Consider the following 16,608-nt stretch of genomic DNA (forward strand, 5'->3'; position numbering starts at 1 on the left):
ATATTGACATTGTCGGACCAGTGAGTTTCGTGTTTACCGTTTCAGTACAGCGAGCGTCACTACACATTTTGTTTGCCGTCTAGTGCAATCAGTTTTCATAAGCTGCTGTTCAATAAAATTGGGATCTCAGATCTTGACAAGTTAGTATCATTCTCTGGCTGATCGGTGTATGGTATTTCAGGCTGCTTTCAACTTCTCTTCCAGTCTTGTTTTTTTTTTTGTTTTTTTTTTTACTTGTAAAACCACAAAGGGATTCACTCACATATGGGCTAGAAAGCAAGAACTATCTTGTGCAGCATAAAAACAACACAACAGGAGAGTGTTGGACAGCTTTTCGTTGATTGGTTTCACTTTCAAGGTTCCATTCCCTCATGAAAAGGTCACTTCTAGATAACATCGCTCCAGGTACAGTACTGAATGCAAAGACCGAGAAAAAAGTAAAAACCTTTTTTATTACGACCGAGGAATCCATTACTAGGAAAATTTTGACGGCTGAGAAATTCCTATAGAGCTGCTACAGCTAAACGCAATCAGCCAGTACTAATATATATTTAGCCAAGCCTAAAAGCGGTGCGCCAAAAGTACTTTTCAATAGCATTTCTGCTTATGGTTTCCATTTGTACCTAATGACCTTACAAATTTCTCATCCTAGTCATTTAAGCAATATTGCATGTAACAGTAAGGGTGAACGCATATTACAATTCAGTCGTTTGCGCAATAATGCATGTAACAGTAAGGGTGAACGCACACTACAATTTATTCATTTGCACACTATTGTATGTAACACTGAGTTAGGGTGAACGCACACTACAATTTAGTCATTTGCACACTATTGCATGTAACGGGTAGGGTGAAGGCATACTGCAATTTAGTCATTTGCACACTATTGCACAAGACAGCAAGGGTGAAAACATGCTGTAATATAATACACACTATACTGCTTGTAATGTTCCTGTGTGCCACACGTATGGTCTAAGGATAAAGCACTTCTTTTACAGGAGAGAATCGTCCTTGCAAGAGTCCTGGTAGGGGCCTGGGGGAGATACTTCAGCGGAGCCAATCGTTTTATGGTTATTCTGCAAGTGCACGCCCACTGACCAGAGCAAGGTCTTTTACTGGAGTAAGGACTCGTAGTGCGCCAAAGAAAGAACCCAGAGAAACAACAAGTTCTTTCCTTGAAACTCGGGCTCCCCAGAAACTATCCGTAGGTGGTGTTTCACCATTGCGGTTTTCTCCTCGGCATAAGAAAAAGTTTTCACAACGCAGTTTGTTGAACACAGCAAAAGAATGTGACCAACGAGAAGAAATCTTGCTGGAACATCAGAAACCAACCACACCCACACGACATATGGCCACTAGGTCATCTCCGACACTCCTCAAAAAGAGCTCCTTTTCGTGCGTCAGAGGTTTGTCTGTTCCGTCTTCTGTAGTTCAGCAAAAGGAGTCCAATCCCCTCTACACAGAGCATGTATCGATGTGCCCGGATGTTGCATCAGCACAAGGCTCCATAAAAACTCCAAAGAAAGAGATCACAGAAATGGGCAGATGTGTCGTTCTTGTCTCTCCAATTAGAAATCCCTTGAAGTCGCCATTGCATGTTTCCCAAATGGTTGTGGAACATACTTTGTTGTCTTCTCAGCCTCGTGGCGCTGAATCAAAAGATCCGTTGAGATCTTTTTGTGCAAACGATGAGGCCATAGCGACTTCCTTAGACAACATTACTAACCCAGCAATTCGCAGCTCACCAAGGTTAGTTAGGAAACGGAAGATTTCCGAAAACGTTAATGAAGCACTGGGAGAATGTTTGTTTAAACCTACAGAAATGAAGATTACAGATGCTTTAGCAGTCATCTCTCCAAACTTGCGACATAGTAACTCAGCGGGGCCCAAAACGCCAATCAAGGATCACCTCAACGAGTGTGTGGTATGTCTGACTCCCATCAGACAACCGGTAATATCTCCAATACACATAAAACCTCGACACATCAAAAAGAGTGTTTCTGTTGATGTCACTAAGGTTGGAGATACTAGTAATGTAACAAATGTGGACATCTCTCCGACTTTGGAGTCCTCTAAGACACCACATTTGAGTTCTTCTCCTCTCCAGAAAGGGAAAAAAAGGTATCGTGGCCCATGCAGCTCACCGGCAGAAACCAAGCGCTTAAGCCCGCTTAACCAGATCTTACGTCAACAAAAACAAAAACGATGCTTGTCAGGCTCTCCAGCAGACAAATGTGTGAGGGAAGACACTCTTTTGGATGTACGTGACACTCCAGCCAAGGATACGAAGAAAGAAAACTCCACGGGCAGAGGAGATGCCAATGAACTTAGTTTATTCAATGTTTCATGCCGCGTTGTAGTCCAGAACAACAATTCAAAGACAACCGCAGATGTGGACGATTGGCTTACAGAAATGCAGAAAGAATTTGATGTGTCCGGAGCTGATGAAAGTCAAGCAGCATTGTCACCTCCGATAAAAAGGCGAAGAATTCACAAATCTGTTGTCTTTGGCGGAAAGCAAGCTCGGAAAGGGGAGAAAAGTAAGGAAGAAACCTCAAATTATTCTTTGATCAGGAACACCAGCTTTGAAGAGGATGATGAAGTGTTTCACAGTCCAGCCGTGACGTTGTCCTCTCTTAGGCAACGCCGCGTCAACAAGACGCCTTTATCAGCAGGCAGTATTAAAGTTCTAGAAGAATCTCCAATACTGTGTGATGGCAACCTAAAGGTATAACCTTTATTCTGCGCTTGGAACTGTTCTGATCCCTACTGTCAGTAGGGGACACTTTCCTGAGGTAAATTTTTCAACATATCTTATGATGTTCAAGCAACCTTTCCGATGCGTCACCAAGAGGAACCCATAGGCTTTTCTATTAAAAAAAAACGACTTTAATTGGACACTTAAGAGCGCCTGTCTGTAAAAATCAGACAAATTCTGAATTTCGTGGCAAGGGTGGAAAATTCGATTTCTTTCATATTTTAATGTCAGATAGGGTAGGATTATAACTAAAATCACTGTATAGTTTTTTTGGTGAAATATCCTTTTATTTCAAAGAAAAATGCAAATAACGAAAATCCGTTAAAATCGTCATTTGAGGCGCTAAATTATCACACGGGTTTGAGAGCCTCGCGTACGAAAACAAATCATTCTACCGCTTTTAAAACACTAAAATCGTTTTTTTTTTTTTCTATCTTTAAATATCTGTTGGAATAATTTTGGGAAATATTGCGTCGTTCTGTGGATATGAAATTTAATTTCGAAGGCATACAATTCACTGCAGTAAAAGTACGTCGTGAATAAAATTAATTTTCACCATGTGCATAACCTTCAAATCGATTAAGCTTCTAGTGGTTGAGTGTTAGAAGGATGGTCTATAGATTCCTGGCAAATGATTAAGAGCGATGCGAGAGCTTTTCGAAGTCCGTAAACAATGCAAATATCTCACCCCCCCCCCCCCCCCGCGTTAAACTTTGAAGTTGCGGGTCAGACATACATTTGTACATGTCTTGACCCATATTAGGTTAAAATAAGCACATAGAATAACATTTCGAAATGTGCTAACTTTATAATATGCTGTAAAAGACAGGTCCAAAGGCCATTTTAGCACGATTCTCTGGTCGCTCGTCGCATCATGAGTTTGAGCCGGCTGTTTGATTAAACGTCTGGCGCCAGTTGTTCAAAGGGTAGATAACTTTATCCACTGGATAAGTCGCTGTCGCTATCCAGTGGAGCAAATGTACTCCAACTAACGCTTTTGACAAGTTTTTCACACAATCCGATACTTAAATTTGACATATACTTTTACTCTATCCACAAATTATAGGGCTATCGGGAAAATCGGCACACATTTCACCTGCCGGATAGCGACCTATCCAGTGGATAAAGTTATCCGCCCTTTGAACAACTGGGGCCTGATGTACACCACGCAAACTATACTTTACGAAAATAGTATTAGTACTTACTGATGAAGGTCACTACATCCTTAAGCCAGTTCTTTCAATTTTTTAATACAATAGATCCTAGTATGAAACCAAAAAACCGAAGAGAAAGGTCTTTTCTTTTTCTTCACACAGATGACCCCAAATAGCGCATTTCCCGTATAAATGGCTGATAAATAGCAACGAAAGAACGCACCCCTGCGAAAAAATATTGCCGTTCGCTTGTTTTCCTGAGTTAGTGGAATCCTAGGAGGACATTGAATCACCCATTTTTTTTTCATTCTTCCGTAAGTCTGGGTGTCCCGTGGGGGTTGTCATTCATCTGCATGTTACTTCCTCAGGGGTGTTGTTTTTCAAATACTATAAAATTTATGATGTTTTAATTAAACAATACTTAATTTAAAGTTCTTCCTACATTTAAAAAATAAAATCGCCATAGTCGAATTTATGGCTATGGTTATGGTCATTCAGCGTGAGAAAGAATCGCCAAAAAGTTACTAAGGCCCCGTTCAGACTAGGCGCCCGTTCCCGGTTCTCGGGCACGGGATCTAGTCTGGGCACCGTGCCCGGGCACGGGCACTTCCTCCAAAGGTAGTACTCGGGCACCGTTCCTGGGCACGGGCACTGGTGTGAACAGCATTTTGTCAGTTCCCACGTTTTTCCCTCATGCCTCTTACGATACAGCAAACAAAATGGCGGACGCTAAATTGACGAAGGAGAACACGATTGCTTCTTGGGCACCAAGGAGTGTGAACAACGTCCTTTTTAGTGCTCGGGCACAGAGCTCTGGGACGGGCACCTAGTCTGAACAGGGCCTAAGTAAACAAATTCTGGTCGTGCCAGTTACTTGGCCCCGTTTGTATGCGTAGAGGGGGGCACAAGTGAATTTTTTTGAAGTCAATTTTTTTTACACTGAAAATGGAGGGTTAAAGTTCTTTTAAGGCCCTTGTTGTTGGTACAACACTACGACTACACGGTACAAGCCACCAAACGTGTCTGGATACTACCTGAAGGAAATTATGGTGTTACGTAACGCGTGTGGGCCACAACATCATCCGTCCCGAGAGCACCCCTCCTGTCAGAAGGCCCACCTCACGACAGCGCCACATAAACATCGGTTGGTATTATCAACTGAAGGATCGGAACATTTTTTTTTGTTTTTTTTTTTTTTGTGAGCGATAGGGGGAGATTGGGTGGGGTGCTTACTTGTTTTCAAAATTAGATAAATGGAGGATTGGAGAGCGCATCAAATTTGAGGCCGAAACCATTGTTTCCAATATGTGGCATGATGATTGGTTTATGAATTAGGCAAGGAAAGTGAAAGTATAAAAGTAACTGGAAAGGAGATAAATTATTACATTTACAAGCTGGCTCGTTGAGACTCGAATAAATGGGTTTACCTAAAATCCAGAATCCGGTATACTGAATAAAAAAAATGAAAATTCGTCGACATGAAAATTTCAACGAAAGTTCAAGTAACTTGGGAAACAGTTTTTATAGCTCTTGAAAAAATATAATTCAGGGCTCGAGACTAACGGTAGCTAGCCACAGGCTAGTTGAAATGCAGTTTTGGCGAGTGGGTTTTGGGCTTTCACTAGCCAAAATGGCTAGTGAAAATTTCAGGCATTTTTTATAGTGGAAAGAAACCGCAAATTGAAATCGACTCTGAGAGAACAGAGCTAACAAGTACTCTGTTGACATATATGAAAGAATGTGGAAATACTGAAAAACCAAAAAGCGAACGAACGGTAACTTTTTTTCAGGCCTTTTCCGTAACGAGCGACAAGCGATAGAAAACTGTTTCTACCAATAATTAGTTGCGTGTGAAAACACGCATAACGTCACCACAGTGTTGATCAGCGAAAGGAACAAAAACGCAGTTTGAAGTGTCACAATATTCTTTACCCTGTTCTTTACGTTTAACATCAACGTGGAGGTATCAGTCTTGCAGAATCTAAGGTGCCGCGTTATGATGTTGTTATAGCAAGAGGCCAATGATTTTCCTCAGAACCAAAAGCATATATACTGTCTCTATAATTGCAAGTGTTTGCAGTTGTGCTTAAAGTTTTATAAAATCAAGAGATCGCTGGTAAATCGTTACTTGTATTAATTTTATTTAGCATCTGATACGTAACCTCCAACAGGGAAATCAGGTTATAAAGCCATCCCGTGAGAACAGTTCATTCTGATTGGCTCATTTTTTAGGTTTGAAAACGATGTGATTGGGGACTGTAATTCACGGGCTTCTTTTCAAGCTCGATAACATTGCATATGGTTCTTTAAAAATCCGATACAAGTCTGCAAGAGTACGAGGGGTGATTACCGCCAAAATTACAAATTCTCTTATGCAGTTCTAACATGGTGTTTTAGACTTCTAAAGTGCTATTATGCTCTTCTCATTTGGCATTATAAAGTCCAATGCAGAACTTTCGCTTTCAATTATGTCATTCTGAATTCCATTGTGTTCCTCTATAATGTATTATGCTTTTCTGTATTGGATTATGTTCTTCTGTATTGTATTATGCTCTTCTGTATTGGATTATGCTCTTCTGTATTGGATTATGTTCTTCTGTATTGAATTATGGTAAAGTGAATTATGCTTACGTCATATCCTTCATGGCACTCACTGAACAAAATTTGGACGACAGAGTGGGGAATGGGCCTAGTGTGTCAAAATGGCGGACCAGGGGGAATTGTGTGGCAGCCAGATATCACATTCGCAATGTTCTTTTTGACATTTTGAGACAGCTGGAGTCGGGAAATAGTTCCTCTGACACCTTGGATCATGTGCAATACCGAATAGATTGCCTGTATGAAACTAGATGCCCCTCTAATGGCATTACACGGAATGCTTAATGTAGCCCCAATTATTCCCCATTGTATGTTTCGCAGATATTTAAAAAATATCCTCCCTTGGCCATTGAAATAATTGTCTGAATGGTTTTATTCAGATGTATTGCGTGATACTTATCGTTGTGTTACTAGGAATCATACCAGAAATAACTATGCAATAACGTCATGACCCCGCTGAACTGGTCTGGCCTCTTCTTGCTCTAATCCTTCGCGTTGATCATTCGATCTGTTTTTTAAAGCGGATTTTCTTTGCTGTGAACTCTCCCAATTTCCGCCGTTTCAACTGTCGAGTACTACCTAGAAGTTATTATTTCGATTTACTGCTTGAAAAAGGTTGGTTTTCTCTCTGAAAACGGCAGATCCGGAGTCTTAAATGCAGACATGTGGCCTCCATTGAACGAAAACAACTTTTCCAAATGATGATTTGCTTTGACGTCACACAAGTAGAGATGAGTGGGTCCCCTCCCTCGTGATATACGCGCAGATAATGGAGTTTGATTGGGCCGCTTTTGTTCAAGACAATCAAAACAATAGATCCCTTCTGGGAGAGGGAAGAATTTAATCTAGTTTTAATGAATAAATCAAATGATGATTTGACGTCACACAGAAGTGATGAGTGGGTCCCCTCTCTCGTGATATGTGCCTGAAAAATAGGTTTTGATTGGGCCGCTTCTGTTGAAGACAATCAGAACAATATATCCTTACTAGGGGAGGACAGAGTTTAATGCATAAATTAATGTGCACATTTATGACACCGATGAAGAAAAACAAGATGCCTGCTATACTGGCATTACGCGAGATGCTGGGGCTGATTCATTTATTCCAACTGTATGCTTCGCCGATTGATAAAACTATCCTTGCTAATGGAATAGTTTGAGTCACGACGATCGCGTTACGTTGTTTACCTTATGTTACGCTACTCAGGGTTTCAAGGGAAATTGCGGGAATACCATTACGATAACGTAAGCTTCTCAATGACCTCTTTTCAGTCTCGCGTCGTGGTCTAAGACTGTCAAACAAAGCACGATTCCTTCGCCAGGAACTCACCAATTTCCACCGTTTTAAATGTCGGGTGCTTCTTAGAAGTTATTCTTTCGATTCACCGCTTCAAAATGGTGAAATTTCCGTTTGAAAACGGTACACTTGAGTCCAGAACATGTTAACAATATGGCGCCAAATTTAATCGGTTTTTAATAAATATATCAAATGATGCGTTGACGTCACACAGGTAGGGGTGAGTGGGTCCCCTCCCTCGCGATCTAAGCCACAAGAATGGATTTTGATTGGCTTGCTTCTGTTGAAGACAATCAGAACAATACATCCCGAGTAGGAGAGGGGAGAGTTTAATGAATAAATTAATGTACCGATTTGTGACTACGAGGAAGAAAAAAAAAAAAACAAGATGCCTGCTATACTGGCATTACGCGTGATGCTAGGGTTGATTCATTTATTTCAACGGTATGTTTCGCCGATTGATAAAACTATCCTTGCTAATGGAATAGTTTGAGTCACGACGATCACGTTACGTTGCTTCCCTTGTGTTACGCGACTTAGACTTTCACCGGAAATTTTTGAAATTCTATTGCGATAACGTAAGCTTCTCAATGACCTCTTTTCAGTCTCGCGTCGTGGTCTAAGACTGTCAAACAAAGCACGATTCCTTCGCCATGAACTCACCAATTTCCACCGTTTTTAATGTCGAGTGCTTCTTAGAAGTTATTCTTTCGATTTGCCGCTTCAAAATGGTGAAATTGCTGTTTGAAAACGGCACACTTGAGTCCAGAATATGTTATAAACAATATGGTTCAACAATTTAATGCAGTTTTAATGAAGAAATCAAATGATGCGTTGACGTCACACAGGTAAGGGTGAGTGGGTCCCCTCCCTAGCGATATAAGCGACAAGAATGGATTTTGATTGGCCTGCTGTTGTTGAAGACAATCAGAACAATACATCCCGAGTAGGAGAGGGGAGAGTTTAATGAATAAATTAATGTACCGATTTGTAACTACGACGAAGAAAAAACAAGATGCCTGCTACACTGGCATTACGCGTGATGCTGGGGCTGATTCATTTATTCCAACTGTATGCTTTGCCGATTTATAAAACTATCCTTGCTAATGGAATAGTTTGAGTCACGACGATCGCGTTACGTTGTTTTCCGTGTGTTACGCGACTCAGACTATCAGCGGAAATTTGTCAAATTCCATTACGATAACGTAAGCTTCTCAATGACCTCTTTTCTGTCTCGCGTCGTGGCCTAAGACTGTCAAACAAAGCACGATTCCTTCACTAAGAACTCACCAATTTCCACCGTTTTACGTTTCGGGTGCTTCTTAGAAGTTATTCTTTCGATTTACCGCTTCAAAATGGTGAAATTTCCCTTTGAAAACGGCACACTTGAGTCCAGAACATGTTAAAACAATATGGCGCGACTTAATCCGTCTTTAATAAATATATCAAATGATACATTGACGTCACACAGGTAGGGGTGAGTGGGTCCCCTCCCTCGCGATATAAGCGACAAGAATGGATTTTGATTGGCCTGCTGTTGTTGAAGACAATCAGAACAATACATCCCGAGTAGGAGAGGGGAGAGTTTAATGAATAAATTAATGTACCGATTTGTAGCTACGAGGAAGAAAAAAAAACAAAAAACAAGATGCCTGCTATACTGGCATTACGCGTGATGCTGTGGCTGATTCATTTATTCCAAGTGTATGCTTCGCAGATTTATAAAAGTATACTTCCTAATGAAATAGTTTGAGTCACGAAGATCGCGTTACGTTGTTTCCCTTGTGTTACGCTACTCGGGGTTTCAATGGAAATTGCGCAAATTCCATTACGATAATGTAAGTGACCTCTTTTCAGTCTGCCATCGTGGTCTAAGACTGTCAAACAAAGCACGATTCCTTCGCCAGGAACTCTCGAAGATGCTGGGGCTGATTCATTTATTCCAACTGTTTGCCTCGCCGATTGATAAAACTATCATTTCTAATGGAATATTTTGAGTCACGAAGATCGCGTTATGTTCTCTCCCTTGTGTTACGCTACTGAGGATCTTACCGGAAATTTCGGGAATTCCGTTACGATAACGTAAGCCTCTCGATGACCTCTTTTCTGTCTCCTATCGTTGTTCGGGGCTGTCAAACAAAGCACGATTCCTTCGCCAAGAACTCTCCAATTTCCACCGTTTCAAGTGTCGAGTGCTTGTTAGAGGTTATTCTTTTGATTTACCGTTTCGAAATAATAAATTTCCGTTTGAAAACGGCACACTTGAGTCCACAACATGTTAACAATATGGCGCCAAATTTAATCCGAGATTAATGAATGATGCTTTGACGTCACACTAGTAGGGGTGAGTGGGTCCCCTCCCTCGCGATATACGCGACAAGAATGGATTTTGATTGGCCTGCTTTTGTTGAAGACAATTAAAACAATACATCCCGACTAGGAGAGGGGTGAGTTTAATGAATAAATTAATGTGCAGATTTGTAGCTACGAGGAAAAAGAAATCGTCCCGTTTTTAGACACGGTATGCCCCCTCAGGGCATCCCGCGTAAAAAACAAGATGCCTGCTATACTGGCATTACGCGTGATGCTGGGGCTGATTCATTTATTCCAACTGTATGTTTCGCAGATTTATAAAACAATCCTTTCTAATGGAATAGTTTGAGTCACGAAGATCGCGTTACGTTGGTTCCCTTGTGTTACGCTACTCAGGGTTTCAAGGGAAATTGCGGGAATTCCATTGCGATAACGTAAGCTTCTCAAGGACCTCTTTTCTGTCTGCAATCGTGGTCTAAGACTGTCAAAGAAAGCACGATTCCTTCGCCAGGAACTCTCCAATTTCCACCGTTTTAGATGTTGAGTGCTTCTTAGAAGTTATTCTTTCGATTCACCGCTTCAAAATGGTGAAATTTCCGTTTGAAAACGGCACACTTGAGTCCACAACATGTTAACAATATCGCGCCACAAATTTAATCCGTTTTTGATAAATATATCAAATGATGCGTTGACGTCACACAGGTAGGGCTGAGTGGGTCCCCTCCCTCGCAATATAAGCGACAAGACTGGATTTTGATTGGCCTGCTTTTGTTGAAGACAATCAGAACAATACATCCCGAGTAGGAGAGGGGAGAGTTTAATGAATAAATTAATATACAGATTTGTGGCTACGAGGAAAAAGAAATCGTCCCGTTTTTAGACACGGTATGCCCCCTCAGGGCATCCCGCGTAAAAAGAAATCGACCCGTTTTTAGACACGGTATGCCCCCTCAGGGCATCCCGCGTAAAAAGAAATCGACCCGTTTTTAGACACGGTATGCCCCCTCAGGGCATCCCGCGTAAAAAGATACCCGACCGAAACCTAGACACGTCATGCCCTGCGGGCATTCCGTGTAATTATACTCAGGTGTTTTGATATTGGATTCGTTGACGAAAGAGTTGTCACCCTTGTGAGAGAAGCCCTTGACTGTTTCAAGTTGAATGACAATGATGTGATGTATAAAGCAGGAAAAGTGTTTACTGGCAGTTCTGGCAGACCCAGATATAATATTTCTAGAGAACAACTCGAATTCTTGGTTCAAAAGAGGTTCAGCACAGCTGAAATGGCTGTTCTTCTCGGCGTAGGTAAACGAACCGTTGAGAGGCGATTGGAGGAATTTCAGTTGTCCATTAGGACAACATATTCTGATATGTCCAATGAAGAACTAGATGCAGAAATTGGCAGTACATTAAGAAACTTTCCAAACACGGGATATAAGCGCATGACAGGATTTTTGCTTTCCCGCAATCTACGAATTCAGCAACAACGAATTCGCGAGGCAATGAGAAGGATTAATCCAGAAGGAACACTTTTGCGAGCTTTAGAATTGAACATTGTGCAAAGGAGAAAATATCAAGTCAGAAGTCCCTTGGCATTATGGCATATCGATGGCAATCACAAACTTGTCAGGTATGTTGCATGTTAATGCAAGGCTGCAGGGGGCTCCCTCCCATCCATGGGGAGACTAGTTGTACGTCTTATGGATTAATAATGCGGTTTTGGTACTTCTTAGGGTGTTCAGTTTCAAAAGGCGCCAAGTTATGGTGCCTTTTAGGTGAAAAATAAAATAGACCTTTATGGCAATGCTCCCTAAAACCTTGAACAACAGAAAGTGTAGAATAGATATTGGATTAAAATTACTTCAAGCCACACCCGCAAAACAAGATCTTGGTCCCTCTTACAGGTTAGATTATTGTTATCATTATAATAATTATCATCATCATCATCGTCATTGTCGTTGTTATTATTATAGAAGCAGCCCATCTAATAGACCAATTCCCATATATTAAAATTACTACTTGGTTCCAAGGCTTGGGGGAACAAAACAAAAGAAATAAATTATTCCTCCCTGAACCTCGAAGTGATTTATTTTGTTTTAGTCCTCTAAGCCTCAGAGCCAAGTACAAATTTCAATATAAAAGAATTGGTCTATTAACCAAGTGCACCATTTACACACAAATTACATCAAGATCAACTCAGACAGTGTGACTGTCGCACATTATATGTATATGTATATCATCAGCAACAGAAGCCCTTGATCTACTGGGTTGGGATACATTGGAAAAAAGGCGAAGATCTCATCGCCTATTTTTAGTTTTTAAGTCCTTGAATGGTTTGATTGATTGGAATTTTAATTTTAATCATTTTAAAGACATCCATGATTATAACACTCGTTTTAGTAATAACATCTGTAAACCACAATCAAAGCGCTCATGGGGACAGCATCGTTTTATTTGTCATGCGGTAGATGACTGGAACGCTCTCCCAGACGGCATTAGGAACATTTCCAATTTTTTAGTTTTTAGACGTCTTATTAGAAACATGTAGACTTTTTTATCGATCTTATCCTTTTTACTTTTTATTTTTTAGATAGCTATATTTGTAATTTTTTTTTATTCTTACGTTAGATTTATGCAGGGCCTCACTGAAAACCACATTTTGTGATGTGGGCTCCCTGTTAAAATATCTTATTTTATTTTTTATTTTATTATTTATGATGCAAATTGTTCCATTAAATTCAAACATAAGCTGTAAATCAGACTGTATCAACATCAAACCAAGAATGATTTAAACACTGTACTCACTAGAGCTACATTGTAAATTTTTGTTAGATTTATAGAATATTTACATGAAAGGGGCAAGTATAATGTAGTTGCAGCAATAAGTGTTGGCATTTCACACAAATGAGTTTCTTATGGCATTTCGACCACATCTTTTGTAGATGGAGGTTTGTCATTCATGCTGGCATTGCCTGATTTCATACCGTGGGGGTCTGGGTACGAGTCTGTGTATTATGGGTTATGGGACTCAACACCCACATAGCCGGAAAGAGCACACCGCACTTTACAACATTTCCAAGTTTGGTGTTAATCAAGCTAATATTAGGAAAGATACAGCCATTCAAAAACTCCCAAATTTTACTAAGAAATGTATGGAACGCCGGACGTGTGTCCGGCGTTCCATACATTTCTTAGTAAATTTTTAAGTTTTTGAATGGCTGTATCTCGCCTAATATTAGCTTGATTGACACCAAACTTGAGGATGTTATAAAGTTCGATGTGCTCTTTCCGGCTATGTGGGTGTTGAGTCCCATAACCCATAATACACAGACTCGTACCCAGACCCCCACTGTATGAAATCAGGTAATTGACGGTTTTTCAAGAATGATAGTGTTCTTAAGGTGCTCTACAAACAACAAGGCCTGTACTGTCTTTAACCTTTTCCAAGAAGCAGTTGGCAATTTTGGCCTTCCTTCACGTGTAAGGTCTGACAAAGGAGGAGAAAACATTGACATTGCTTGGTTTATGTTAAATCACCCACAGCGTGGGCCTGACAGGGGAAGTCATATTGCTGGGCGTAGCGTCCACAACCAGAGGATTGAGCGCCTATGGCGTGACCTATTTACTGGCTGCACCTATGTATTTTACCACTTGTTTTATCATATGGAAGAAGTTGGGATCCTGGAACCAGATAATGAAATGCACTTGGCAGCCCTACATTTTATCTTTCTACCTAGAATTAACCGCCATTTGCATACTTTTGAATCTGGGCATAACTGTGGTCCCATCAGCACTGAACAGAACAATTCCCCAGAGCAACTTTGGATAAGAGGCCTCTTGGCAGTCAGAAATGTGGACTTAAGAGTGGCACAAGAGTTCAGGGAAGAGGTAAATCAATATATTCAATGTGCTCAATCAGTCATTACAGTCAAACTTCAAAAGGGGTAAGCACTAGAATATTTCTGGAATATTTCCTGTGTTGGAGAGAAAACCAATCAGATGCCATTTCTTGTGGTTCCATCTTGTCTACTTGTCCAAGTCAATTCAAAAGTATTCATGATTTTCGTAGTCTGACTTTAAGCTTGGGCTAGACCAAGTATGGGACCATGTAAACATGGGACTACAGACATAAGAAAAATCAATTGTTATAAGGTAAAGGATTTTTTTAAATTAAGGAAATGTTATTCTAACTTGTCAAAGGACAGATTTCATTAATTCAGTGTAACTTGGATAATATTTTAATGGTTAGCAGGTAAATTGGGATGACTATGGTGTTGATTATGATGGACCAGCTCCATCTCAGCATTGGGATGGTGAAGAGCAAGTTGAAGTACCAAATACAAGGGCAGTCTCCCATCTGTTGACCACTGAAGATTCTAGGGAACTTTTACTGAAAGTTAATCCTTTGGAACACTCAGATTTCCATGGTGTCGACCTGTATTTGGAAACAGTCGCCTTTCTTCTTGAGAAATGGAGTAATAGGAATTCTTCTTGATTTTTAGGGTTTTTGTCTAGTGAAACAGAGTCTTTGTAGAGTGATTTCTTCTCCTTTGCTTTACTGAGGTAACAGGGCAAGTGGACTGGTGGGCATGCATGTACAGTGTATGTAAAGTAACTTTTTTAGACTGCGAGTACTTCTTTTTTTTTTTTTTTTTTGAGTACAAGGAAATTGTGTCCGCAAGGAGACACGGCATCTGGGTGACTAGGAGACCCTTCCCCTTTTGTGCCCCCCCTGCCATGCATCCCCTATTATCTGGGGGGATGAGGAGATGCACCCCCCCCCCCCCATGTGGCATGTTTCTTTGTGGAGATTTCCTTGCATGCTGACATGTTTCAACCTCTCCACTATCCCTTAGAAAAAATAAACAATTACTTGTAGTCTAAACTTTTTGGGTGACATGAAATGCTTATGATTGGCTGTGATAATATTATTAGAGTTACATGTATATTACTTGTCAGACTATTGCCTTGACCTTTCCTAAGTTGACATGAAATGCTGGGGTGATTCTAAGATCCCATGATGCAAAATGTACATGTATTTAAACACTGCAGCATGTTGATGATATAAAATTGTTAATTAATTATCCATGAAATTGGACAAAGGAATAGAAAACTTAACTTTATTTGAGTTGTTCTTTAACCATGCTATCATACTGCAGCAGCTAACAAAAGTGTGCATTTTGTGCAGGAGAGGAATATTTAGTGTTTTCCAGTTAAATTTAAAATTGTAAAATGGAGTCAAAAACCATTTGTCATCCCTATATTTTGTTACTTGTATGATCCGCGAAAATGGAAAACAACTCTGTTAATATCTGATTACATAAAATTAATAAATCATTATCATTATAAACGCAACTTCATTATTCATGCTATTTCAGACTCTTGATGTGAAGTCAACTTTTGCTTGCTTACTTTTCTTACTTTCCACTTCCAAGTTCTAGTTCATAACAATGGGAGTTTACACAGTTAATTGTCATTTAGAAGGTCAATTGTCAATGGAAATGGATAGATATATCAGGAAATGGTTGTCTCAGACAAAATGTAGAACATAGTGTTTGAAGGGTGAAACAGTAGTGGAAGGAACAATGCTATCCCAAATTTTGTCAACTCAATATTATTACAATAATCATTGAAAACAACAACATCTCAACTGCTTCAACAGTGGAATTAACAATAACATGACTTGATGCTATTAGCATAACCCAGTGACTGGCAGTTAGGTAAACTTGCCAACTGATTGGCTCAAGGGCAGTCAAACTTTTTCAATGGATAGCCCTGGGAGCATGGACACAGAAAATGCCAAAAATTAGCAATAAACTACTTTTACTGCATTTTAGTAGAATATGTCAGTCACTGAGTTATGCTATGCCATTTTTGTAACAAATAAACATTAGTTTGGGCAGAAAGCTAGTGATTGAATATAGCTCTACTAACACTTGCCAGACTTGTGAGTTACCATAAACAGCTAAATTATTTTCATGTTTTTCAAATGTGAAAAATACAAGTTTGTCTATACAAACCATTGGATTTTTAACATTATCCAGTCACACTTGACAGCTCTGCCTTGTCTGGTACAAATTACAAGAAAATGTTACGTTGAAATTTATTTTACACAAAAACAGTAACAATTTTGTTACCATCCCATTGTTAAGCCCTCTCAATCACTCAGATTAAAATCTTTTATCCATATTACTGGACAGAACAAATTTACCATATTAATGTGCAAAGATAACTTGTTGTGGCAAAATAATGCAATAGCTTGCTTAAACAAACTTTTATGCTGTGAGCCTGAACAAATGGGAAAAAAGTTAGGCGCTCATGGTAGCTTGCAAATGGTAGTAATAGGAATACACATCCTTCCTGGTTAACAACAACATAACTAAGGTGGCCTGCATTAACAAGCAATAGGTCCACTAACTAGCTGTCCACTGGTACCCAGTTAAGTAATTTCTTCAACTTGCATTCACTGCACAAATTTTTCAACCTTAT

The 16,608-nt window shown here is 40.0% G+C and overlaps 2 protein-coding genes and 1 long non-coding RNA gene across 5 annotated transcripts in view; 2 read left to right on the forward strand and 1 right to left on the reverse strand.

The window, feature by feature from the left end:
• The window catches only part of LOC146477035 (treslin-like), an 88,428-nt gene extending 84,023 nt beyond the window's left edge, over positions 1–4,405 (forward strand). Inside the window, exon 18 of the mRNA XM_085114083.1 lies at positions 999–4,405. Coding sequence (XP_084970209.1) covers positions 999–2,734 — 1,736 coding nt within the window. The 3' untranslated portion in view covers positions 2,735–4,405. The remainder of the gene's footprint in view (positions 1–998) is intronic.
• LOC146477026 (uncharacterized) overlaps positions 1–16,608 on the reverse strand; it is a 310,708-nt gene that overhangs the window by 277,375 nt on the left and 16,725 nt on the right. The window lies entirely within an intron of this gene.
• On the forward strand, positions 11,232–16,608 carry LOC146477037 (uncharacterized). 3 transcript variants are annotated; one of them, XM_085114133.1, is made up of 3 exons: positions 11,232–11,749; positions 13,663–14,007; positions 14,369–16,608. In XM_085114133.1, exons 1-3 carry the CDS (start codon positions 11,717–11,719, stop codon positions 14,612–14,614), a joined length of 624 nt encoding a protein of 207 aa, XP_084970259.1. In that variant the 5' UTR covers positions 11,232–11,716; the 3' UTR covers positions 14,615–16,608. The 3 variants fall into 3 exon arrangements, with proteins under 3 accessions (XP_084970259.1, XP_084970257.1, XP_084970258.1); XM_085114131.1 differs by lacking the exon at positions 11,232–11,749 and having other exon boundaries at positions 13,332–14,007; XM_085114132.1 differs by lacking the exon at positions 11,232–11,749 and having other exon boundaries at positions 13,332–14,007; positions 14,372–16,608.

The sequence above is a fragment of the Pavona decussata genome, unplaced genomic scaffold (assembly GCF_977016875.1).
Source record: "Pavona decussata unplaced genomic scaffold, jaPavDecu1.1 SCAFFOLD_72, whole genome shotgun sequence".
Classification (NCBI taxonomy): Eukaryota; Metazoa; Cnidaria; class Anthozoa; order Scleractinia; family Agariciidae; genus Pavona; species Pavona decussata.

Bases quoted from the DNA above. Each gene is read 5' to 3' on its own strand.
- LOC146477037 (XM_085114131.1), top strand. From the start codon at position 13,504: ATGATAGTGTTCTTAAGGTGCTCTACAAACAACAAGGCCTGTACTGTC. The intron at 14,008-14,368 runs GTAAATCAATAT...TTTAATGGTTAG, and splicing joins CACAAGAGTTCAGGGAAGAG to CAGGTAAATTGGGATGACTA.